General features: G+C 34.6%; 3 protein-coding genes across 3 annotated transcripts; all 3 read right to left on the bottom strand.

The window, feature by feature from the left end:
- Positions 1–6,544: 6,544 nt before the first annotated feature.
- LOC113781690 (expansin-like B1) lies at positions 6,545–8,170 on the bottom strand. Its single transcript, XM_027327661.1, has 4 exons — positions 7,906–8,170; positions 7,644–7,750; positions 7,250–7,561; positions 6,545–6,779 (listed from the first exon to the last, which is right to left on the bottom strand). Exons 1-4 carry the CDS (start codon positions 8,048–8,050, stop codon positions 6,582–6,584), a joined length of 762 nt encoding a protein of 253 aa, XP_027183462.1. The 5' UTR covers positions 8,051–8,170; the 3' UTR covers positions 6,545–6,581.
- Positions 8,171–11,180: 3,010 nt separating this feature from the next.
- Positions 11,181–13,121, bottom strand: LOC113780829 (expansin-like B1). The gene is made up of 4 exons (XM_027326610.1): positions 12,983–13,121; positions 12,519–12,625; positions 11,798–12,106; positions 11,181–11,485 (listed from the first exon to the last, which is right to left on the bottom strand). Exons 1-4 carry the CDS (start codon positions 13,119–13,121, stop codon positions 11,288–11,290), a joined length of 753 nt encoding a protein of 250 aa, XP_027182411.1. The 3' UTR covers positions 11,181–11,287.
- Positions 13,122–23,188: 10,067 nt separating this feature from the next.
- LOC113779360 (expansin-like B1) lies at positions 23,189–25,346 on the bottom strand. The gene is made up of 4 exons (XM_027324926.1): positions 25,127–25,346; positions 24,671–24,777; positions 23,948–24,256; positions 23,189–23,657 (listed from the first exon to the last, which is right to left on the bottom strand). The coding sequence occupies exons 1-4, from the start codon at positions 25,257–25,259 to the stop codon at positions 23,454–23,456; spliced, it is 753 nt and encodes a 250-aa protein (XP_027180727.1). The 5' UTR covers positions 25,260–25,346; the 3' UTR covers positions 23,189–23,453.
- Positions 25,347–26,329: the final 983 nt, after the last annotated feature.

The raw sequence follows: 26,329 nt of genomic DNA, 5'->3' as shown, positions 1-26,329 counted from the left end.
AATAGCAAACTTTTATCAGTGGCATGATAAGCAACCACACCACCTTCACAATTTCATCAACTTAAGCTGAAAAAGTTAAAATTTTATTATAAAAATATAAATCTAATTGCTCAAACTAAAAAAAACTAAAAATTTTTGAAAAACAAATATACAGTTAAACACATAAAAAATTAATTGCTACTAAACATTACTAATTAACATGTTATATTAAATTCAATGATCCTATACCATTAATTATTTTAAATTCAATTATCAATAGCTTCGATTATGTGCCAACTACCATATTTTTGACCAACCCAATGTTATTATTTGTAATTCCTAAATTCCTACACGGATGTGCACTACTTTTGCAAAAATTTCATCCTTAATTAATCGAATAAAAATAAAACAAAAATGAGGGAAACATATGAAAATTGAGGGGAAAAAGAAGAAAATGCAAAAAATCAACTAAAGATAATAATATAGAAAAAAACCTTGAAAAGAAAAAAATTAAACTTACTAAAATGTTGGAAAACAAGAAAAGTTGAAATTTTCCACTTGTTTACAATCTGCTAAAGATAATAACCAGATAATAATGGTGAAGACTTGAGAAAATCTTGTTGTGGATATTTGGGTTAAAAATGGTTAAGAAGAAAAAATTGAAAAAAAAAATAAGAGAAGAACTTGATTGATTTAATATATTTTTTAGTCAAGTAGAATTCTCAACAAACTTAAGTACAGTCTAGCGGTAAGATTGTCATATTTAAACTTGGAGACCCAGGTTCGAATCTTAGCTACACCATTCTTGATATTTTGTTGAAGAATTTAAAAAACCGCCGGTTCACGGTTCTTAACGGTTCGTCCGGGTTTCAACGGTTCTCCATGAACTTCCGGTTTTAGCATTAGACCGGACCGGTGACATGGCCGGTTCGCGGTCCAACCGATCGAACCGGCCGGTCCGGTCCGGTTCTGAAAACATTGGTTTATAGCACTTGGCAATTTAATTCAATTATATGCCAAACAACTCCTTTAAGTAAAAGGGAGTCTAAGGTCCTATATGATAATTTAATTTAGCGGTTAAATTTATTGGGTTCAAATCTTAGCATGTTCCGATGCGTTTGATAATAAAAAAATAGAACATCTAACTTAATTAAGTAGTAATGAATTTTTTAGGCAAAACTTGCTTTAAAAAATTAGTGATAAGTTTAGAATGACATACACTCAAATGTTTATATTTATTCACTTACTCAACTTTCAATTTTCAAAATCTTAACACCTATTCATTTTCTAAAAATTAAAAGGTCAAAGTTATCCTATTCATATTCGTGAAACCTTTAGAAAGAAAATATAAGTTTAAGGGAAAGTTATCTATAAGTTTATATGGTAATCGATCTATGTACTTTATTCTCATTCTTTACAGCATTATAGTAATTTTTTTTTCCTTTTAATGGGTGCTTAGTAGATGTGCATTAGCACACTTAAATCATAACCAAATTACAACGTGAATCTACATAATAACAATTATTACCTTACGCTATATTTATTCACTTACTCAACTTTCATTTTTCAAAATCTTAACACCTACCCTCCATCTTAGGCACTCGGGCCCTAATCAATGTATGTATTTTATTTTCATTCATTACGCTATTCATGACACGCAACTAACTGCTATCTGTTCTGCCTTTCCCATAGGTGAAAGGGTGTAAAGATAAGGAGACCTACTCCTATAAATTGGACAGCCAGTTTTGTGCAAAAACAAGAATCGGCTGTCATTTCTACAACAATTTTGTCTCAATGGCAAAATCAACTGCCATAAATCTTGGAACTATGTTTTTACTTCTGCATTTGGCAATTCTACCGAGCCAAGTCATGCCTTCTACACAATCTATTGGTAGGAATATCATTCTCCCTCTTTAGTTAAATATATCGTAAATCTTATTCTAATGTTCTTTATCCCTTCTTGCCTATGATAGGGAGTGGGCAATTTTGCCCAACTGAATTCAAGAAAGACGGTGGGTGCGGAACAACGGGCGATCAAGACTGTTTTAATATAGGGAAAGAGATTTTCCCACCGTTCCTTTATTTGCTTCGTGATTGTCATTGTGCTCCTTATACGGCTAGCAAAAGCAATTGTCATTGCAAAATAATTTGTCAACCAACTTAATTGCCAAAGCAATGGCAAGAGAATATTATTTGAAACTTCATTCCTTATAAAGTTTGTGGGCTTTTGTTCTTTACAGATTGTTTTGGTTTCGATGTGCAGTTGGGCTGAATATCTCGTTCATTCTTTTGTATGATTTCTTTGCCAACATGATTTCAAATCTTAGCATATGCAGACGCGTTTGATAATAAAAAATAGAACATCTGACTTAATTAAATGATAATAAATTTTCTAAGCAAAACTTGTTTTAAAAAATAAGTGATAAGAGTATGATATACACTTAAATGTATCAGATTTAGTATTTAACAATTTAATAACTTAATGAATTCAGATTTTAGACTTTGAATTTCAATTTTCAAATTTTAGTTGGAAAATTTGCCAAATTGGTCCCTAACATTTTTCAAAAAAACTTTTTTAGTCCCTAACATTTAAAATCAGCTAGAATTGCCCCTAACATTTAAATTATGATCCATTTTGGTTCTAATGCTTGTATTTGCTCATTTTTCCGACTGAAAATAGCCCGCCTCTCTCACGTGGGCATATTTTCAAGGGTAAAACCGAAAAACACACTTCATTTCTGGTTGAGTAAAGCCATATTTCCTTCATATTTCCCCATTTGTGTCCTAATTCCCTCACTAAAAGAACGAAATTGAAGAGGAAAAATGTAGCTGCAACTAGACAGTTGTGTAATGGAGGAAGAATAGCAAGAAAATCTGAAGAAGAAGCTGACATTTTGATCCAAGTACTTGTTGGCCAAATATATCACACTTGCCAGGCCAGTAGTAGAGACAAAGTTCAAAGCTTTCTCCACTACCACCGCGAAATAACCACCAGCATCGACAGTCTCTACCCCCCTCACCTCCCACCACCTCTAACTCCGCGGCATCACTTCCCACACCTCTATCCTCATCTTCCTTCCTCCTCTCTCCCTCTCCACTTGCAATTCTTGTTCCGCCCCCACTAGCATGCAATTGACCCAGCCCCTGCTTCCTCAACCAATTTTCCAACTTCATTTGGCCCCGTCTTCTCAATCAACCTGGCCGCCCACCTAATCACCTCATAGGGCACTATCTAACCACCAATAAAACCATTGTCATAAAAAATCCAAGCTTTGGAGCCTTGGCTAGACTTGCCTTTGCCTCCTAGGGCTCTAATTGAGCCTGACTCATATTACCAGCTGCAACAGCAGCGCCACCCTCTTTCCCCTCTCCTGCCTCGAACTGAGAGTTATGTAATAAATTTTTTATTAGCAATGTGTTTAATATGTCAGCTTCTTCTTCACATTTTCACTGAGAAAATATGAAGGAAAACCGGAAATGAAGTGTGTTTTCAATATTTGCCCTTGAAAATATGCCTACATGAGAGAGGCGTGCTATTTTCAGTTGGAGAAATGAGTAAATACAAGCATTAGAACCCAAATGGATCATAATTTAAATATTAGAGACTAAAAAAGTTTTTTGGCAAATGTTAGGAACCAATTTGACAAATTTCCCATTTTAGTTTTATTAAATGAGTCTTAACTCCTAAGTTGGAAGTGGAAATTTTAGAAATACTAAGTTTACACAATGGAGTACGAAACGTGTAATTATGGACCTGGCCCATGCCCGCAGATGGATTGGAACTGATTTGGGTTCATTAACTGGGTTTGGGTTAGTATTAGCATATTACTCAAACATGTCCACCTAAATTTTATAAATAGTCATTCTATTCCAAAATTTTTTTCTGTTCATTTTTATGCTTCCTTTCGATAGAATTCAATGTAGGCTAAAATGGTATCCATGTAAACACAAGATTGTAAAATTTCTCCTAAATTACTTTCTTCTGTTAATTTTTAATAATTTGATTTAATAATAACTTCATTATCTATTAGTTTGCTTTTAAAATTTTTTTTGGTGGCAAAAAAATCAAATATTAAGTGCATTTATTTCCTAATAAATCTTCTTTATTATATGTTGACATGCCACCATTAATTAGAGTAAACATAATTGAATCATGGGATAAGATTCTATTGAAACTAATTATTAAGTTAATATGAATTAACTATTTTTAATCTATTGAATTTAAATATTTGTCTTACAATTATTATATTAAATTTTATAAAATAGTATTTTTAGGTTATTTTATATCAATTTTTATTCAAAAAATAAAAACTTTAGAACATAAAAAGTGCCGTGTAAATGCCCGGGTGAAGAACTAGTATACTTAATTAAATTGGTATTTCTTTCTCTTATGTTGGACGAAGATATTCTTCTACTGTTTAGTTTGAGCACATCAATGGTTCATGCACAATGGCTTCGTTCTAGGAGGAATTTTTTTTAATTAAAATTCATAACTTTTGTTCTTAAAACCAGTTACGTTTTTTTTTCAGTTACTTGTAAAAGATACCAAAGACTTATTTTAGGAGACAAAATTTAATGAAACTCCTAATTTTCTTTTCTACATTGATGGGATGGCCTCTTTTTTTTTTCTATTTCTGTGATTGCAAAGAATCTATTTTAGGAGAAACATTAATTAATTCAAATCCTTTCTTCTTATATTAGATGGAATGGCATTTTTTTTTTTTTTTTGGTAAGCGCATATTTTCTTTCTTTATTTCTTTTCTCTGTTTTTCTTTCCTTTTTTTTTGTGAAATTACATGAATAGCCAAAAGAAAACCAATTCTAACAATTAAAAGGTCAAAGTTATCCTATTCATATTCGTGAAACCTTTGGAAAGAAAATATAAGTTTAAGGGAAAGTTATCTATAAGTTTATATGGTAATCGATCTATGTACTTTATTCTCATTCTTTACAGCACTATAGTATAATTTTTTTTTCCTTTTAACGGGTGCTTAGTAGATGTGCATTAGCACACTTAAATCATAACCAAATTACAACGTGAATCTACACAATAACAATTATTACTTACACTATATTTATTCACTTACTCAACTTTCATTTTTCAAAATCTTAACACCTACCCTCCATCTTAGGCACTCGGGCCCTAATCAATGTATGTATTTTATTTTCATTCATTACGCTATTCATGACATGCAACTAACTGCTATCTGTTCTGCCTTTCCCATAGGTGAAAGGGTGTAAAGATAAGGAGACCTACTCCTATAAATTGGACAGCCAGTTTTGTGCAAATACAAGAATCGGCTATCATTTCCACAACAATTTTGTCTCAAAGGCAAAATCAGCTGCCATAAATCTTGGAACTATGTTTTTACTTCTGCATTTGGCAATTCTACCGAGCCAAGTCATGCCTTCTACACAATCTATTGGTAGGAATATCATTCTCCCTCTTTAGTTAAATATATCGTAAATCTTATTCTAATGTTCTTTATCCCTTCTTGCCTATGATAGGGAGTGGGCAATTTTGCCCAACTGAATTCAAGAAAGACGGTGGGTGCGGAACAACGGGCGATCAAGACTGTTTTAATATAGGGAAAGAGATTTTTCCACCGTTCCTTTATTTGCTTCGTGATTGTCATTGTGCTCCTTATACGGCTAGCAAAAGCAATTGTCATTGCAAAATAATTTGTCAACCAACTTAATTGCCAAAGCAATGGCAAGAGAATATTATTTGAAACCTCATTCCATATAAAGTTTGTGGGTTTTTGTGCTTTACAGATTGTTTTGGTTTCAATGCGCAGTTGGACTGAGTATCTCATCTCGTTCATTCTTTTGTATGATTCCTTTTCCAACATGATTTTTTGTTTCTTTTCTCTTTTTTTTTGTGGGTTTAAAATTGAGCACCAGAAGGTTCCACTCGAAAACAAAAAGAATAAAGAAAAAGGAAAAACAGCATCCTAGGCCTCAGTTAGTGATATATACTTACCAAATATTGCCTTTCTAAATATACTCACAAAGCAAAAGGATATTTTTAAGTTTAATGAGACTTCAAGCCATTAATATTCTCACCAACAGAAATGAGTTTTGCGAACCTCAAAAAAGAAGGATTACATTACTTACATGTACTATACAGATAGTGATTGGAAATCATCCGAGTTAAAAAGGAAGAAAGATTTTTGTTTTTTTAATGATCGACACTCATTATTTCACTTAAATTACACATAATTTATTATGTGAATACATTCACTCATATTTAATCCACCCGACAATTTTCTAAATTAATTTAACTTTTTGTCAAAAATTAATATGTAAGACCCTCTTAACGAATGTCCTAATGACGCCTGTTAGCCTAACCCAAAGAAGACAACTGCAAGTAGCTCCTCCAATTTACAAATTTACAATTTCAGCACCACGAAAGAAAACAAATATTACAGAAAGAAATATATATGTGTAGCAAGAATAAATCTTGAATATCATGCTTCTACTTAATTAACAAAGTACAAGAACATGTTTAGTTATAGTAAAATGTTGAAGAAACGCTTGATTATTTTGGATGGTGTTTGCATGCATAATTACATAGAGAGTTCAATGTCATTGAGCTTTAATTAAGAGGAAATGCCAGTGTTATAAGTGAGTCCAGCTTCCCAGTCAGTTGGAAGCACATTATCTAGTTGCACCCAATAATTGTAGTCTGCAGAGACAGTCACTAGGAACCTCAAGGTCAAGGCTCCTAGAGGTGGATTTGTTGTGTCATATACAGCTCCATAGGCTCTATGCATTGGTTTCCATTCATTGCTTTCCTCCTAACCCAAAAGGACAAGCAAATTAAAAGTATGTAGGGATTAAAAGGGTAATGATCTATAGAAAATTAATCTTCAGATTTTTTTTTTTTTTAAATTGTAGATCTTTAACTGGAGAGACTTTTAGGATGTCGTAATTTTTTAAATTTTCCATGGGACAAAAGCACAGTAAGGGGCAACTGGCACATTTAATCCTAACCTTGTTGGACATGAGTATGAGATGATTTCACTTGCTATTCATAATTGCATATTCCCATTGATACTCCATAATTTGATTCAAACTCTGTTGTTGATGAAATTCTAGAATTTGTTGAAGAAATGCAAAACAAGTAAGATAAAACCTTTTTTCTTTTGAACTTTCTAAAGGGCAATCAAAATTTAGTGAGACGCGTTAAGGTTTGAGTCAATTACAATAGTCCCACTTAGTTTATTCGAATTAAGATTGTGTAGTTTTCTTAAGCCTTAATTTTTACCTGCCAGACTTGGAATGCAGTGATATCATCTGCACCAGGCAAGAACAACAACAACACGGCCAAGTAAGCAGGATACTTGCTAGTCTCGTGGACTTTTAGAAGCAAATCGGCATCATAGAGACATGGGATTCTATTGTATTCTACCCCAATTACTCCATATGAGAAGAGCTTTGAAGCCATATCTGGAAGTGCCATTTCTGCAAAAGCATTTTGGCTCAAGACAAAATCTGCAATATGTGCACCTTCACCATGATCTGTTACCACCACCGTTGTTCCATCCTCACTGCAGTAAAGTGGTACCTTGCACTTGACCTGAAACGAAAAAAAGGAAGTAGTAATTGGCAATATGTTATAGGATTAAGAAATTGTCTGTTCTTGCTAGAGAAAGATTAACCTGATAACATGCTCCGCAACCAGCTCCATTTCTGTAGAGCTTGGAAACTCCAGTAACTCGACCACCATTGATTTTACGCCCATATTCTCCATATCCACAAGCTCCAGCTGATTCATTCAACCACAGGACTAATACTTATTTTCTGTAACAACTGAGGTTTGTGGACAATGATCCGCAATGTAAATAATAGCATTCTGAAGCTGAAAATAAATTTCTGTACAATAACGTTATATATAAGGTGATTAAATGAGAAGAAGCATACTTGGAGTTCCAAAGCCATCAGAGGACTTATAATAGGTTGCTCTTGAGACAATTCCTTGGCTGTGGGATTCTGCAACCAAAAGCAGCAGAATACTCGAAAACAAACAACTTTTGCAAAGAATGGATGAACCCATGTTACATTCCATATTAATTTGTCCAGTCACAGTCTGGGTTCAATTAAAGCCAATTGTATTTGGGATGAAAGCTCAGAAATAAGAAGCCAACCCTTATACTTGAAAATTGAACTCTTCAGAGAAACTTAGCAATGTAACTAAACCTTATCTGAACATCAAAGCAAATTGGCCTTGGAAGGTGTTAACTTACCAGCATTGTAATTACGCTGCATAAAGCACTAAAATCTTAGAATATTGGGTTGGTGGAAAAGTACATTATCCACTTACTAGTGTTTAGTGCTTTAAATTGCAAAATATCTCAAATCATGATAGAATTTCATTTAGCAAACTGCTGAATGATGTCACCGTTACGCTGATGAGCTGCATATACACTTCAGTAATTATGATTGTTTCGTTTCCACTTGTTACTTGTCTCTTTCCCCACTTTCAATTTTACCAGATTTCTAACCAGCCACTGGACCATCCCATTCATTAAGCCACTCAAACAATTTCTCATGATTCAAAGTTTTCTTTCTTTTATGAAAAGAAACAAATTTACCATGAATTAAGGTGCTAATTCTTATTGATTAGACACACAATGAGACATAGTGCTCTGCAGTAACACTGTGATTATGTACAGTTCGGGACAGCTAGATCTGATTTGAATTGAAATTCCTAGCAAACCCTTAAAAGTGGACCTCAGACCATTGCACTCAATGCATTTGGACTAGGCATATGACACGTATGTGTCCTCGAACTTAAATTATTTTAGGTCCTGATTACACAAATACGGTGTTCAATGTCATTGAGATTTAATCAAGAGAGGAAATGCCGGTATCATACGGAATTGCAGCATCCCAATTACTTGGGAGCACATTATTTAGTTGCACCTAGTAATTGTGGTCTGCAGAGGCAGTCACTTGGAACCTCAACGTCAGGGCTCCTGGTTATGGGTTTGATATGTCAAATACAGCTCCATAGGCTCTGTTCATTGGCTTCCATTCAATAGTTTCCTCCTGAACCAAAAGCAGAGGCAAATATGAAAGTAGGTGAACATTAGTAGGGCAATTATATATAGAGAATTAACATTCAGTTTCTGATTTTGCTTTGTAGAACTTATATATCCTAGCTACTCTTACAATGTCTCGGTCTCGGCTGAGTCGTCGTCAGAGCAGGGCTTTTTGTTCCGATACCAGGACGAGATGACTCCGAATTAATGGATCGCCGAAAACTTGATCGAGACGTCTCTGAGATGGATAGAAACGGTCGAGTCACCCGAGTTATCTCAAATCAACTCAAATTTTTATTAGTTTTTATTATTTTTGTTTATCATATTTTTTTTACAATTTTTAGAATATTAAATATTTCAAAAATTTACGTCTTATCGAAATCACGACCAATATGCTGAGATTAATGTAGAAGGGTCTGCGCCACGACCGCGACTTTGAACCATGCTTACAACAGCTACTCTTACAATGTGATGACTTTCGCTAATTTCCTAAGACAAAAGGGCACAAAGGGCAACTGGCATTTTAATTACAACCATTTAATTGTGAGACCTTTATTAATTTTTTTTTACTTAGGAATAAAGGGTCGGCACTAAAATACCATAATAGTGTTTGGTACATTAAATTACTTAAATATCTACTGATGATTATGCTGTATAGTTCACTAATTATTCTTTGCCACTTGTAATCTGTCTCTGCCATGGAGTTCCCCAGATGAGGATTGTCACATTAACCCACTTTAAAAAAGTTGTCTCATGACAAAGACTTTTCCGAAAAATGCAAAAGTAACAATTGTTTACCATTAATATAAATTCATATTAATCACAAACACAATAATGTGATTGTAACACTTGTGATGATGCACTTCTATCAAGCAGCCTCTATCATCAGTCAACTTTCCATTTCATAATCTTGCAGACTTTCGTGCAGCAAATTCACCTCCGGTCTCTACCCAAGTTCAACAGAATTGTCTTTCATAGTTTGCCTGCCCCAAATTTTGTTGCTTCTGTTTCCGCATGCTCAAAGGTTTTTGGTCTTGGGAGTCCTCATTCGCAGCCACGAAGGTGTGTTAATTGCCAGTTTACTGTCTAAGAACTAAGCGACATGAGGGCCTTGTGAAAGCAGAACTAGTCGAAGCTTTAAATATCTAAAGAAGCGGTCTATCTTCCTAAGACTCTTGAGGATTCCAATTTCCAAGCTTTATCTTGGAGGGTGACACATCCTCGGCAATCAAGCTTATTAGCGATAAAGACGACATTCTATCTACTAGAATAGACTCTATAGGTGAATAGACTAACATGTCGTCGATATGTACAGAAATGGAAATGTTTGTTTTTTTTTTCTTCCGCCCCCAAATGTAGAAGAACAACTTGACAATTTAAAGGGCCTAAGAGTATCTTATACTGAATTACACCAAGAAAAAGAAAAGCAACATGAATTACACGAAGAAATCCCTTGGCTCTCCTGCTCTTATATCTAAATTCCATTATATGAGATCAAAATCATTTACTACATAATGGGAAAAAAGAGGTTAATTCTGACGTTCACAAGCTGGGTTGATGCTTCCCATGTACTGCCCAGAAAACTTCATTTTTTTAAAAAAAAAAAAATTCAATTTCATTCTTAGAAAAAGCATTAAAAATTATTTCATTCGTTACCTGGCCATTCGGTACTTGGCAGGCATTCACAGAGAGTTTGAGGAGGGGGATTTTGATTTTGAATTTTTTTTTGTGCTCTCAACTGTTTATTTAATTCTTGACTTTGATTTTTTTTTTCTTGTTAGCCTAAAAAATTTGAAAATTAGAAATATCTATCTTTGGTGCTTTTTTTTTTCTTAAAAAAAAAAAATCCTGACTCAGTTTTTACATAATCAGGAGCATTTGAGAACAAGGTCATAGTACAGTAAAATAAAACACACTTAGTTATTTATAGAATCACTTCACAGATTAGATTTTATTTATGATATCCATGGTTACTAACAAAGACGTACAGCTGGGGAGATTTATACATGCCCTAAAAGAACCATACATGTGAGGGGCATGGTCTCTGAAACAGCGTTACAAAACAGTACACAGTGAAAACATCCTGCAGCAATACCATATATGTATGAGGGTTATGGTCTCCGAAACAGCAGTACAAAACAGTACACAAGTGAAAACATCCAACAGCAATACTACGTACTACTCCAAAAGCAGCTCATAAGTTGTGGCTGCAGAGAAGGATCATACGTACGATAATCCTGAGTTTCTGAGAGATTAAACTATCATGCTGGAATCTCAATCTCATACGCGTGTCCAGCTTTCCAGTCACTAGGGATCACTTCGTTCAATTGCACCCAAGACTCGGGATCTCCATAGTCCACAGATTTGTACCTCAAGGTTATTACACCCAATGGAGCATCTGTTATATCAAATACTGTTCCATAAGCCCTCCGCATTGGCCTCCATTCACCGCGATCCGCCTGCATCAAACTCAGCAAAATCAATCACAAGTCGTTTTCTTAATTAATCCAAACAAGCATCCCCGCATGCATGCTCTATATATGCTTGACAAATTTTATTGTTTCAAAGCGTTCAATGCATTGTGTGGGCTAATTTCTCTTGCAGTGTGAGTATAAAGTTTTTCTTTTTTTTTTTTATCACTCTAGCCGTATTGGATATATGACATACATCCAAGCTTGTTAATGTAAAAAAAAAAAAAAAAAAAATTTTTAATGTATGAAAGATTAATTTCTTGATGAATTTGCTTGCTGTTCAAATACTCGAATATTTACCTGGAATATTTCGATAGCAATAATGTCGAAAGTACCAGGTTGGTACAATGGTACAATGGCCAAATATGCGGGGTACCTGCTCTGTGGCAGGACTAGGAATATAAACCTTCGATAATACAGACAAGGAACTCTCTTGAATTCTACACCAACTACACCGTAGGCAAAAAGATGTTGAGCCTTGTAAGGACGAGCCAAACTTTCGAAGGCAGCTTGACTGAGGATGAAATCTGTCTTGTCTCCTTCACCATAGTCAGTCACTACTACCCTTGTTCCCTCTTCACTACAGTCTTCTGGAATGGTGCATCTTACCTGAAATTCTCAACGAACATATATAAATATATATATATATATATATATATATATATATACTCTCGTTAATGACCTTAATCAACAGGAAGGAAAATTAAGGGAAGTTTGAATTGCATCGTCATTATTGAGGCATGTATCTACTTGGTTTGCCAATTCAAATCAATAAATGAAAAAAGAAATTAATTTAAAAAAGGCCACATCACTTTCATGCACTCGTGAAATTAATTGCAATAATTGAACACATCAAATTGTATAATTAGATGTTGTTTTTTTAAGAGCAATGCATTTTTATTTGATTTCTAATCTAATTGGGTGAATTGCTTATTTATATAGGTGCTTGTTCTCCACACTTGATGGCTTATTATTGCCTTCAAACGTTAATGATGATACAAAATGGCTAGGAAGACTTTACCCGATAGCATGCACCACATCCAGAGCCACCCCTATAAAGCCTGGACACTCCAGTAACCCGACCATCGTTGACAAATCTCCCATATTCACCGAACCCACAAGCTCCAGCTGATTAAAGTAGTCCAATTTAAACAATTAAATTTCAAATTGATGAACCATAAATTCTGATTTTGCTAGGGGAAAAAAATCCTTCACAAGAGTGTTCAATTGATAAACAGGTTTTGAACGCAGGACACAAGTAGCAATTTTGTAGTAACAAACATTCATGGCTTTTTTTTTTTAAAGGATGATTATTCAGAACTAGAGGGAAAACGGAGCTAATGATGAATTAAGTAACTCTAACTGGTTTAGCTACATTAGATAGTATACACCATTTATCTATGATAAGCATGAGCAGAAAATATTTGTGATATAGCCTAGAGGGGCTGGCAAATCACAAATGAATAAAATTAAAGAAACACGTACTTGGTGTCCCTAAGAAATCAGGGCGGCCATAATAGGTTGCTCTAGAGTAGTCTCCACCGTAGCATAGTGCTGCGGGTAAGAGCACTGTGATGCAAAGAAATGCTGCGTAGTAATAATTCATACTACTTCTAAAGCCCATAAATTAAAAAGTATCTATCTACTATAGCAAATTGAACTCAATAAGTATGGAATAGTAGAACTGATAGAGATGAGGAATGGGAAGCTTAGAAACGAGGAGTCCATATTTATAGACTTAGTTTTTTTTTTTTTTTTGGTTAGGTAAAGAGTTTCAAATCTGGAACGTCTTATTTACAATCTTTACCTCCATAACACCCAACTCATCCCCTCTCTCTCTTAGGGTGTGTTCGATTAAAATGAAGTTTGAAAACTGAAATCTAAAGTCTATTCTATTAAGTTACGAAATTGTTAACTACTAAATCTAATACATTTGAGTATATATCACATTAAATAATAAGTGAATAACTGATGACTTAATTTTTTTGGAACAAGTTTCATCTAAAAAATTCAGTGACACTTATTTAGATGCTTTATTTTTAATTATCAAACGCATCTAAATAAGTTAAAATCTAAATTCGTTAAATTTAAGTGTTGAATTGAAAAATTAAACAAGACCTAAAGTTGAATTGATCTTGGTAGGCAGGGTATGATTTTGTGATATTAATGTGAGGGTTTCTCTACTTGTTTTCTTTTTTCCTTCCTTCCACTATGGATTCTATGGGAATCCGACTGTGTCAAGGATTGGATTGGGATTGGACGTGTACAACTCGGACCCGTAATTGACTCGTGGAGACCTTCTAACAATCTACTTCTTTTATGATCTGTCTTCGTATATATAATTCGATATAACATGTGGAGTGATACTTTCAAGTGCGGGAAATACATGCATGCACTTTTACATTCTTACGTGCAATTAAAGTATGCTTGTCGATCCAATTTTTTTGTAATTCAGATTTTGCATATTTTGACAAATTTCTGGCATTTATAAAACGGTTAAGCTAGCAAGCTGGAAGAGAAATATGGATTTTGAGTCAAGTTAGCATTTGGCACAATTAACTGAGCATCAATTCTTATACTTAAAACAATAACAAGGTGCAGACTAGCATGCAGTGTTTGGAAAAGTTCTAGGCTTCGAATCTTTTTCCTGCCTTATGAAATCCCTGTCGAAGTTCTTTCGGATATATTTGACCCCCGATTAAAAGAAACAACATCATTAGTTTCTTCTATCCATTTTCCTTTTTACTGTGAAATCAGGAATTATAGAATTCTTTGCTTGCAGCAGTTTATTTGCCAGCAGTATTGCAATCTCAGCCAACGGCAACGGGTTGTTGAAAATCCTAGCATTCCATGCTTGTAGCTTACCCTTCTGTAGCCATCAACTTTTGGTTCCCCACAAACGTTATTTCATAATTCAGGTAAGTGAGAGGAAATTGCTGGGTAGTCTTAAGGCACCACTCACTCGGCCGCCGGCACTGGCGCATATTCACCGAGTCTTTTCCCTTCTTTTACTCCAATCGAAACGGTGCCTCAGATAGTTAACCTTCTGCTTTGTCAAGATGCAATAAATAATGGAGATATCTGTATCTGCTGATCCCATCATGGGCTAATCTTTTCTTTTAAAATTAAATGCAATTTCAGCGCACTCTTTCGAGGAAGGTACTGTGATCCAATACGCACAAACTTAATTGGTTTGCGAAATGATTTAGCCATGGATCTTGACTGCTGACTAAGAAACTCTCCAATAAATAACAAGTATTATGCGTAACTGGACACAGGTTCAGATCAACTTGCAGGAGCCTAGGACACTCATTCGCGATGGCTACCTGTATATGTGCACGGGTCAAGGTTCTATGAACTGCTTTTTATGGTTGAGATGGGATATTTTAGAATTGGACAGTGGAACTTAGATGGAGGACACTAATTTTAGTGGGTCAAAAAATTTTATTGTATTTTTTCCATTTTTGATATATTAGTGTCTATATTTATTATATCAGTCTCTATATTTGTTATATCAGTGTTTAAGTCTCTTGAGTTAGCATTGCAATGTACCTGGTGTCACAAGGAACCCTGATTCATAAATGGACTGGGTGTTACACCTGCATGTTTGGCTTAATTGCAAATTGTCCCCTTATAATGTTGGGCGAGTAGCGAGTTGCCACTTATTATTAGAAAACATACAAATTGTCCCTTGAAGATAAATGGTCGAACGCTTAGTTTATATTCTATGTGTGAAAAAACAATTACGCTATCACATACATAGTGCCTTTTAAAATTATTTTTTTCATTCTTTTTTCTTCTTATTCATTTTTTTATTTTTTTTGCCAATAAAATTGTAGAACTACTACTATTCCCTCTAGTTTCTATTGTAATCAAATATCGAACTAGTGATTTTTTTTTATGAGTTAACTTATATGTAATCCAACGTTTTTACTGATCTTTTTTTCTATTTTTTGGTATTAAAATTAAGAATAAATCAAAAATAAATTTTCAAAAATCACTACTAAATTATGATAATCTCACTATTCAAAAAATTTATAAACTCTAAATGAATTATTTCAATATTTTCTTTTCTATCTTATAAATCTAAATCCATAATAAAATACCATCAAAAGTATCCTATCATAATGATAAAATTATTATTAGAGTAATTCTTATATACACTTTATATACACTGAAAGTATATACACTATCACAATTGAATGCGTGATACATATGCAAAATTTGGGTTTAAAATTGAAATTCGGATTATGTGTCATGCATCTAATGGTGAAAGTGTATACACTGTCAGTGTATAAAAGATTAATTCTTATATTATAGTTGTTTATCACACAGTAGGTATGGACATGAAAATTTTGGCACAATTTTCTTATAATTATACTAGATAATCTTATAATTATATAGAAAAATAAATTAAAACTTATCAACAAGGGCATTTCTAGATATTCATTTAAAAATTTACCCAGTCAATATTATTTTAAAACTTTGTTAGTAAAACTGTCAAATCAAGGGAGGTAGGTGTAATTTTTCAAACTTTAGGGGAGCTCAGTGAAATTATCAGAAACCTCAGGGGAGGTATCTGAAATTATCCCTAACTAAATTTTAGACTAATTTACCTCTATTAAAAGCAAAACTAATCTTTGGACTAATTGCTCCTACTAATAACAAAATTAAATTTGGGATGAAAGCTCATAAATAAGAAGCCAATCCTTATACTTGGAAAACTGAACTCTTTAGAGAAATTTAGCGATGTAACTAAACCTTATCTGAACATCAAAGCAATTGCCTTGGAAGATATCTGCTTACCAGCAATGTGATTAACGTTGAATAAAGCATTAGCCCTGGAAGAATATGGGGTCCGTGGAAAAATACACTATCCACTTACTGGTGTTTAGTGCATCAAATTCCTCAACTCATGATTATGTGGAATTTCATTTAGCATATTGCTGAATGATCTCATGGTTACGCTGATGAGCTGCATATATAATGATGTCATAGCTGTTTCGTTACCACTTGTTACTGGTCTCTTCCCCCCTTGAATTTTACCAGATTCCTAACCAGCCATTTAAAAACTTTCTGATGTTGATGCTAAAAAGATGAGCAAATTCAGATATGATAGATGAGTCCTCGCTGGAGCAGTCCAGATAAAACAACTAAAGCTCTTGATCCAGCTGGAGGTGATAATATTGAACTTCTTTGAAGATGTACTAATTTTGATGAATATAGCCTGCAGCAGCAGGTGTTCAAATACCAAGTATAAATTCAAATAAACAACAGGACTTTTGTTCCTGGAGAAGGCTTTAATGCTTAAATCAGCACAGGGATCAGTATTTAGACTTGGAAAAATTGATTCAGATATATACGTAGTAATTTGTATTAAGAGAGTGTAGAATGGAATAATTGACCTTGCATTTTAACTATTTATGGTGGAATTAAAGCTAACGGATTTTTTTACTGAGTTTCGTCTCCAATATTGTTACCTGCTGCTGCGCAACATTTAAGTGCATCTAAATAAAAAGACTAAGAGGTTGTCTAAATTGTAATTTTTATGAGATTCTGAGAAAATATTACCATAGCACATATTAAAGTATGATGTATGTGAAATAAAAAGTGGTTGAAAAATATACAAAAGAAATATTCTCAAAAAATGTAAAAATTTTTTGCCAATAGGTAGCTAAGCCGTTCAACTGCCATGCTCTAGCACGACATTCTGGATCCACAGGAAAAATTATAGAACCGCTGGACACTTCGAGTTTGAATCCTTGTTGCGAGGTGGAGCACGTTAAACCTTGTTTCTTGCAAGTTGAGCTTGTAATCACTCAAGCTCTCTTGCACGTTAAACCAATAGCCAAGAACATGGAAGCTCCTATCCATCGGGAAGCAAACGAGACTAATTAAACTGAACATCTTAGTGTTTAAATTTGTTTGATTATTTTAACGAGTTTAAAATTTTGTTCAAATTTGTTTTGTTTCTTTACCAAATCGATTTTGAACAAGCTTTTTTTAATCAATTTAAATTTTATTGAACATAAATGCTATTCAAGTTTAATTTGACTAATTGGCAAATCAAACTTGAATGAGTTTTTATCAAAACGAACTCGATTCAAGTATTAACTAGTATGATTCATTTTTTAGTTCTATCTACCTGTTGCACAACGCGTCATTCTTAATAACATTTATGGGGACTTGGAAGTTAGATGTCCACTGCTGCAGTAAGCAAATACCAGTTGAGTCTCAGACGGGATCCTTCGTCCGTTATATCTATCCATTCTTCTTGTTCAATACAAAACTACATAGTTCCACTTATTAATATTGCTGATGTGGTAAGTAACATTGAATGCATATTTAGGTGATGTTTGGTAAATGGGTTTCAAATTCAATTTTAACATGGACGGCTTATTTTCGGAATCAACATGATTGCACGTAACTGTACCTCTGATAAATTCAAGGATCTCATCCTCAAATGCTTGTCTAATCTCATCTGAATCATGTGGCGTGAAATTCCAAAGTAGAAGATTATGGGTACAATTAGGCATAAACAAAATTATTTATGAATATTATTGAATTTGAAACCCATTTACCAAACACCCCCTAAATATGCATTCAATGTTATGTGCTACATCAAAAGTTTTAATAAGTGGAACTAAATAGTTTTGTATTGAACAAGAAAAATAGACAGATATAATGGACAGAGAATCTCGTCTGGTCTAAAAGTAGCATATACTATAAGCTAAGGGTAACATTTCGACACATTTTCATACGCTGTAATAAAGATCATATATAAACTATTTTCATTTGCAATAGAGAATCTATCTTTTACCATAATCGGTTTTTTAGAGCTCTCGCCTTTACAGGCTCCACCATTCTTTCTTTTCTTGTCACCTTTCTCCTCTATCTCTCTCTTCTTTTCCTCTCTTGATCATCTGCTTCAGCATGTTCTTCAACTCTCTGAAAGAGGTTCTTGAAAGTTTTGGGAGTCTTGTGATTTATCTTCTCGGAGAATTTTCCTGCTTTGGTATTGAAACACCATAATTTGCATATCCTCATTGGCTCTAGCATGTGCTTATAGTTTCACTCTTGAACCCAACATACTCTAGAAGGGTTTCTTCCTCTCTCTGTTTCAAAGTCATCAAATGAATACAAGTCCTCCAAATGCGTTTTTTATTTTCAAAGTTAGTGAGAAAAAGATCGAATGGTTGATCCAAACTTTTGTTGTTTCCCTTCTTATACTTGCGAAACCAATCGGAAGCTGCACCTTTCAACGTGCCCGGGAATGGGAAACCTCGACAAAAGATAGCATCTCTTGTGCGGTTAGCAATATCGGCTGATTTCGATACGAATTGGCCAAGTCGTAACCGGAATAGAGGGACTGGTACGATACTGATTCTCGAATTGCGGATATTACTATATCCGCGGCAACTCGTTCTGAGTAATCGATATTGGTCGATTCGAATATGTGATGCATAATTTTGGCCAATATATCCGAGTCAACTCGGATATTTTTTCAGATTGTGCCTTTTTGGCATTTTCTAAGTTTAGTAATTTTTTCAGATTTTTAAAAAAATTTTGTGTGCTATAATGTACGTAGCACCCTATATTCAACTGATATGCTGCGATGGATGTGGAACAATCAAAATTGTGACGTAATCTCGATCTGTGATGGCGAGCCATGCTTGTGCCTTAGAAGCACATCTTGGAGCATATGCATCCAATATTCTCATGCATGTGTCGAACCATCATAAGAATTGAAGAGATTCCAACATGATTTCAACATGTGAAAGGCATAGAGTTGGATAGCAAATTATTTACATAAAACTATCTGCTTGTATCATAAACATATCCCATTGCATGACAAACCATTTCTTTTCCAACAAAAGCTCCAACCAATCGAAGCTTTCTTAGGTTGGAAAGCTTTCTGAGGTTGAGAAAATTTTTTATTTCTTATATATCACATCAAAAAATTATTTTATTATTTTTTTAAAAAATTATCCCAAAAAATCTCCTATCCAATCACACTAGTTTGTCCCCTTTCTTATCATTTATCTTGTCTGCTCGAGCTTTTAACTTGTCAAGTTTCATCATTACATCCTCCTCCTGAGCGGGTTCACAATGAGAAATAGCAGTTCTCATCGGTTCACGCGGGGTAGAAGCATCTCCTGCTCTTCATCTCATTGGCCTAATGGTGGGGGGCTTCCTATTTAAAACTCATGCTCTTCCATTTTTGTTTTGTCCTGTTGAGTCCCATTTGAGGTTTCTTTCCTTAGTTTTCAAAGTGCTGTCTTTGATCCTGAATCCATTAATTAACAATCATACCTGTGAGCACTTCCACTTGCTGCTTGAACCTGTGCATGTCGACGTCTTTGTCTTGGTTTTGGGAACCGGAATCCCTCTCGCTTGCCCCTAGACCAGTAAGCGGTTTGAGAGACTTTGCTATGGACCAAATTTATCTCTGTGAGAATTATTACAATTGGTAGGAGGAGTACTAAGTGCCATTTCAGGTTGCTAATAATCAATCCCCACAGAAGACATCAAATGTTCTTGCAAAATTGAGCAAATTCCAAAATGACAAATAAATTCTCGCTAGAGCAGGAGTCCATGTATAGTAACTGAGGTTCTTGGTCTGACTGAAACGATAATATTCTAACTTTTTTCACGTAAACAATGGGCACTTTATTTTCAAGGGAGCCTCCGACTTAAGTTTCGGAGAGAATAATTCAAATATCAAAATGGTAAATTGCATAAAGAGAGTCTACAATGAAATAATTAACCTTGTATTTTAACTATCTATACGGAAGAGTTAACGCGTTTTTTTTTTTTTTTTTACTGAGTGAGCCATAATAGGTTTTGTGGGCTAGGCATGTAGTCAATTGAGTTGATCGAATAAATTTAGTGTTAATTGGCCACATATCTTTTACACAACCACCCCAGATTTAAAGTTCTCTTTCCTTTTCAACAACAAAAAAAAAAAAAACAAATTTACCATGAATCAACGCGCTAATTTTAATTAATTAAACACATAAGGACACATGGTGATTTGCATATGACGGGACGATGTACAGTTCGGCCCTGCTAGATCTTCTTTTGAATTGAAATTTCCAAGCAAACCCTTGAAGGTGAATTTCAGATTACTGCATTCAATACTTTTGGACTGCGCATATGAAAATCGTACTCCCAATTAAATTTAACCCAATTTGATGCACTTTTTCTTGTTTTGCCATGCGGTTTTCAAGTGGGACAAAGCAATTCTGCTCAACCAAATACAAATTTACAAAATTCTTGCGGTATATACTTGATTAATTCTCCTTGAAATTTGAATGGTCTTCTTCCCCCCTTTGCTTCTTATTCACAAAGATTATAAACATGGAGCAAATGGAAATTATTCAATTTCATTGTTTTGTTATAGTTTTCCTATCCGTATTTACTAAAATGTTCAAAATTCATCTATATTTCTTGATCCTCTATGCACAAGGTAATGACACAAAGAACCATATACTTTAAGCCAAAGAAAAAAGAAGAAAAAAAAATAGAATCTTTGGGGTCAAGATTAAAAATGGATGCCAGCAATAAAGTTGCATGTGCTTAATGTACAATATTTTAATTAATCAGCAATAAAAGTGTAAACAGTAGAATTTCAATCAGAAAATATAATTAATAGTTCTATACAATCAAGCAATTTCTAGGGTGATTAAGCATACATAAAATTCCAAAGCCATCCGGGGACGACTTATAGTGGGTTGCACTTGAGACAATTTCTTGGCTGAGGGATTCTGCAGACAAAACCTACCAAAAACTGATGAATTCATGGTGCAGTTGAGATTAAATTTGTCTGATGGAAGAGTCAAGAGTGTCTCTTATTAAAGTGTAATCATATATGGGATGATTGCTTAGAAATCATAAGCCAATTTTTATACTCGGAAAATTGATCTCCTTGGAGGAATTCAATTAAGCGAGTTGGCCTTGAAAGGTGAAAACACGAAAATATCTTCTTCTTCTTCTTCTTCTTTTGGAAAAGACACGAAAATACCATATTAGTATATGGTACATTAAATTACTTAAATATCTCAACTCATGATTATGCTGCATAGTTCACTAATTATTCTTTGCCACTTGTAATCTCTCTGCCAGTGGAGTCCCTCATAAGAGGATTGTCATAATTAGCCACTTTAAATAAATTGTCTCATGATTAAGGGTCTGTTTGGTTGGAAGTAAAATGTTTTTCTTGGAAAAATATTTTCCGTTGAAGTAATTTTCCATGAAAATCATTTCCCTTTCATCATTTTCAGGTGTTTGGTTAGTTTTTTGAAAATATTTTCTTACTTCATTTTTCTGGTGTTTGTTTAACTTTTGAAATATTTTCACTTTTATCTCTATCTTTACTTTCTACACATTATAACTACATACTTCTTCCCATGCAAAATAAGAAAATTTATCTCATTGTTTAACTTTAAAAAATCTTGGAGAAATGTATATATGAATAAAAAATATCTCCTTAAGCAATAAACAAATTGCTGGCCATTTAGTGTCAAAAATCAATCACATGCAATGCTTATTGTGACATATATCTTGCACTCTCACTGCTGAAAGTTTCTCTAGAAAAGAATGTTCCTATTATACATAATTAATTACTAGCATAGGATGAGCAGGATGAGGTTTTTTTTTTTATTTTGAATATACTAAGGGGAGGGTTAGGTTGAGTTGGGTGGTACGGGGGAGGGAGTGTAAGGAAGAGGTCTTGGGTTCGAGTCCTCCTGTTTGCACTAAAAAAAAAGGAACATACTACAAGATGTTTTCAGTAAGTTTGGAACATACTACAGGCGGGATGCATGCATTTCGGAAAACAACTTCAGTAAGTTTGGAAGAGAAGTTGTTTTCCATAAGATGAGTGAAAATATTTTACATAGGAAAATATTTTCAGTAACTTTTGTGCAATCAAACACGGGAAATTAGGAAAATATTTTCCTGGAAAACATTTTCACTCGAAACAAACGGACCCTAAGAGTAAAGACTTTTCCGAAATCTGCAGAAGTAACAATTTTTTTGGTTTACCATTAATGTAAATTCATATCAATCACATAGGCACAATTTACATCGACTTTTCCAAGTCAACATGGAACTGGGATCACTGCATTCAGTGCTTTGGGCATCAGCATGTGATCCATGCTTAACCTGGAACCACTTTCATCAATGTAAGAGGTTGCATCGCCACTATGACTTCTGTGGGCTACAAGTTCAATCATTTAGATTATCAGTTCATAGTCCTTGCGACTTAAATGAGCTTTTCAAGAATGGCTACCCTATCAGTTTGCCTTCGAGGCCCAACCAATTGAAAGTAAATGACTAAATGCCGACTGCCACCACAATAATTAATGGTAGAAAGAACTAAGTACGGTGCAGTACATGCGTACATTTAGGTCCTCATAATCAAATTCAGCATTTAAATTTTATTTAAAGAGTTTAGCTTTTAACATGTTCAGACGTGTTTAACATCTTAACTAATTAATTAAATGACTCTGAATTACCTACGTAAAATCAAAAATAATAAGTGATAAGCCATTCACTTTTTACTTAAAGTTGAATATGCTCAAATGTTAGTACTTAACAATTCATGAATTTAACGGATTTAAATTTTATATTTAAAATTTTAGATTTCAAATTTCAATTTTATCATGTGAGCCCTTAAACACGCTTCAATTATTTTTATAGAATCACTTGACAGAATAACTTTATTTATGATATCCATGGTTACAATAAAGAAAGTTGAGGCGACTATATATGTCCTAAAAGAACCATGTCTATGAGGGGCATTGTCTCTCAAACAGCAATACAAAAACAGCACAAGTGAAAACATCCTACAACAATACATCGTACTACTCCACAAGCAGCTCATACTTGTGGCTGCAGAATACTTTGGATCATATTATAATCTTGAGTTTGGGAGAGATTAATCATTAATCCATCATGCTGAAATGCCAGTGTCATATGTGTATCCAGCCTTCCACTCACTAGGGATCACATTAGTCAATTGCACCCAAAAGCTGGAATCTCCGTAGCCATACACAGTCCCTTGGAACCTCAAGGTAAGTGCACCCAATGGAGGATCTGTCATATCAAATACTGCACCAGAGGGCTTCCGCATTGGCCTCCATTGCTTGCAATCCTCCTGCATCAAACAAAGGGACATAAACCACAAGTCATATCTTTTTTGTTAATTCAAACAAGACCTCTGTTTACATGCTCTATGCTTCACAGACTTTTACTATTTCACAGGCTCAATAAGTTTTTTTCTCTTGTACTAATGCATTTGGTTGCATGACACGTAATATTTATTTTACTTTTACACATGCGAACACGCATTCAAATTAGTTAGTATGAAAAATACTTCAATGTTCAATGTAAAAAAGATTAATTTTATCGATATAATTGCCTGCTTGTTAATGCTCAATACTTTACCTGCCACACTTCAATAGCAGTAATGTCATAAGCACCGGGTTGGTATAACGGTACGAGTGCCAAATATCCGGGGTACCTGCTGTGTGCCTGGACTAGGAATAAAAGGTTGTAATTATATTTGCAAGGAATTCTCTTGAATTCTACATCAACTACACCGTAGGCAAAAAGATGTTCAGCCATGTAAGGACGAGCCAATCTTCCATAGGCAGCTGTGCTGAGGACGAAATCTGTTTTGTCTCCTTCACCATAGTCAGTCACTACTACCTTGGTTCCCTCCTCAGTGCAGTGCTCTGGAACGGTGCATCTTACCTGAAATTCTCAATCAATAGTCATCATGGATGAGCTTAGTGAACAAGGAAAGGAAAATTAGATATGCAATGCCAACGTCGAGGCAATGATTAATGTGGTCTAATTTTGAAGAAAAAGAAGACAGTTTTCATATACCCGATTGCAATTCAAATCAAAAATTGGAAAGGAAAATTAATCAAATTAAAAAAAAAACCCTGCAAGTGGATGTCACTTTCATTCTTTCTGAAAGTGCAATGATATTGTCTAATTAAATTTTGAACGTTATCTACCAATAGTCTTTTTTGTTCTTCAGGAGCAATGCATGTTTATTTTATTATCAATCCAATTAGGTGAGCAGTTTATTGATAGATACGCACCTTTTTTGTTGGGTGATTGCTTTCAAACGTTAATGATGATATTACTTGGAAAGTTTACCTGATAGCATGCCCCACATCCAGAGCCACCCCTGTAAAGGCTGGAGACTCCAGAAACTTGACCATCGTTGACAGTTCTTCCATATTCACCGAACCCGCAAGCTCCGGCTGAGTAATTGTTTATTAGCCCAATTCGAGTAGTTAACTTACAATCTAAAGTATATATTCAGATTTTGCTAAGCACCAGAAAAAAACCCTTAACAAGATAGTTGAATATTACACGTTTTTGTAAAACTCAAGGGTCAATTTTTCTAGCAACAATTTTTTTTTTTTTTTTTTACTTTTAATGTTTGTTTAAAAAGTAGACCGAAATGAACATGATGATGACATAGCAACTCTCAATTCTGCGATCTACATAAGAAACGATGCAACATTTGCATGTGTAGAGAGAACACATGAAATATAGACTACAGTGAGAAGGGGTAGGCAAATGAATAAAAAACGAGAGTAAACGTACTTGGAGTTCCTAAGCAATCAGGGCTACCATAATAGGTTGCTCTCGAGGAGTAATAATCTCCCCCGTGGCATAGTGCAGGCAAGAGCACAATGATGCAAAGAAATGCTACGCAATAAGAATTCATGAAACCCATAAGTTATAAACTATCTATCTTCTATAGCAAATTAACTATGGAGTAGTAGAGTTGATAGGGATGAGGAATGTGAAGCTCAGTAATGCGTAGGCCATATTTATAGTGGAAGTTTTGATAGGGAGAATAGGGCTGTATGATATTTGAGGGTTCTCCATACTTGTTGCCCTTTTGCTTTCCTTCCACTATGGAATTTATGGGGGGCCAAGTCGACTCAAGGATTGGATTTGGTTGGACATGCGTACACCGAAGACCCGTAATTGACTCTTGGAGACCTTTCAATAATCTTGTATTTCTTTTATATTATAATGTGATTCAACATAAATACATGTATGTACCTTTACATTCTTACGTGCAATTAAAGTATCAAATGAAATCTTGTCCCATTTTCTGTAAATTCAGATTTTGCACATTTTGACAAATTTCTAGCACTTGAAGAACGGTTTAGGAATGCTGGAAGAGAAAAATATAGATTTTGGCCTACTACTTGCGAGTACTTTGTAGTTTAGCAAACTACTTTCATTTTTATGAAAAATTAACACCTTAGATCTCTCTTAGTAGGCGTTTAGAGTGCCATTTAACTGACTAAATAAAATAGAAGTTTGTCACGTTTGTGTATACTTTGCTGTGCACTAAATTTTTTTATTAAGTGGCTATAATGTTCGTCGGACATTATTTCTTAGCATGCCCTCCAAAGTCCAAATCTTGGTTCCACCGGTGCTTGTATGTGAAATGTTTTAGATTTAAATCTTTTTCTACAATTTAAAATCCCGATGGACACTACAACCCACAACCACCACCCACCATTGCCACCACCTCCTCCCTCCTCCTTTCTCATCTCCATCCCTCTTCCTTCTCCTCCTCTCCCCTCCCCTTCCCCGCCACCCCCCACCCCATCCCTCCCCCGATCTGGTCATGGCTTTTTCAGCGACTAGAGGCCTTGATCTGGTCGAGGCCAGATCGGAGGGGAGAGGAAGGGCAGGGGGTGGTGGGGGAGAGGAGGGAGGAGAAGAGGGGAGGGTGTAGGAGAGGAAGGAGGAAACAGATGGTGGCAGTGGTGGGTAGGAGTGGTG

The sequence above is a fragment of the Coffea eugenioides genome, chromosome 8 (genome assembly GCF_003713205.1).
Source record: "Coffea eugenioides isolate CCC68of chromosome 8, Ceug_1.0, whole genome shotgun sequence".
Classification (NCBI taxonomy): Eukaryota; Viridiplantae; Streptophyta; class Magnoliopsida; order Gentianales; family Rubiaceae; genus Coffea; species Coffea eugenioides.
This window is presented reverse-complemented; position numbering and strand designations above follow the sequence as displayed.

Bases quoted from the DNA above. Each gene is read 5' to 3' on its own strand.
- LOC113780829 (XM_027326610.1), bottom strand. From the start codon at position 13,121: ATGGGCTTTAGAAGTAGTATGAATTATTACTACGCAGCATTTCTTTGC. The intron at 12,626-12,982 runs GTACGTGTTTCT...TACTTTAATCAG, and splicing joins TGATTTCTTAGGGACACCAA to CTGGAGCTTGTGGGTTCGGT. The intron at 12,107-12,518 runs GTAAAGTCTTCC...TGAGAATTTCAG, and splicing joins GATGTGGTGCATGCTATCGG to GTAAGATGCACCATTCCAGA.
- LOC113781690 (XM_027327661.1), bottom strand. From the start codon at position 8,050: ATGGAATGTAACATGGGTTCATCCATTCTTTGCAAAAGTTGTTTGTTT. The intron at 7,562-7,643 runs GTTAATCTTTCT...TTTTCGTTTCAG, and splicing joins GTTGCGGAGCATGTTATCAG to GTCAAGTGCAAGGTACCACT. The intron at 6,780-7,249 runs GTAAAAATTAAG...CTTTTGGGTTAG, and splicing joins CTGCATTCCAAGTCTGGCAG to GAGGAAAGCAATGAATGGAA.
- LOC113779360 (XM_027324926.1), bottom strand. From the start codon at position 25,259: ATGGGTTTCATGAATTCTTATTGCGTAGCATTTCTTTGCATCATTGTG. The intron at 24,257-24,670 runs GTAAACTTTCCA...TGAGAATTTCAG, and splicing joins GATGTGGGGCATGCTATCAG to GTAAGATGCACCGTTCCAGA. The intron at 23,658-23,947 runs GTAAAGTATTGA...TGTTTGATGCAG, and splicing joins CTGCTATTGAAGTGTGGCAG to GAGGATTGCAAGCAATGGAG.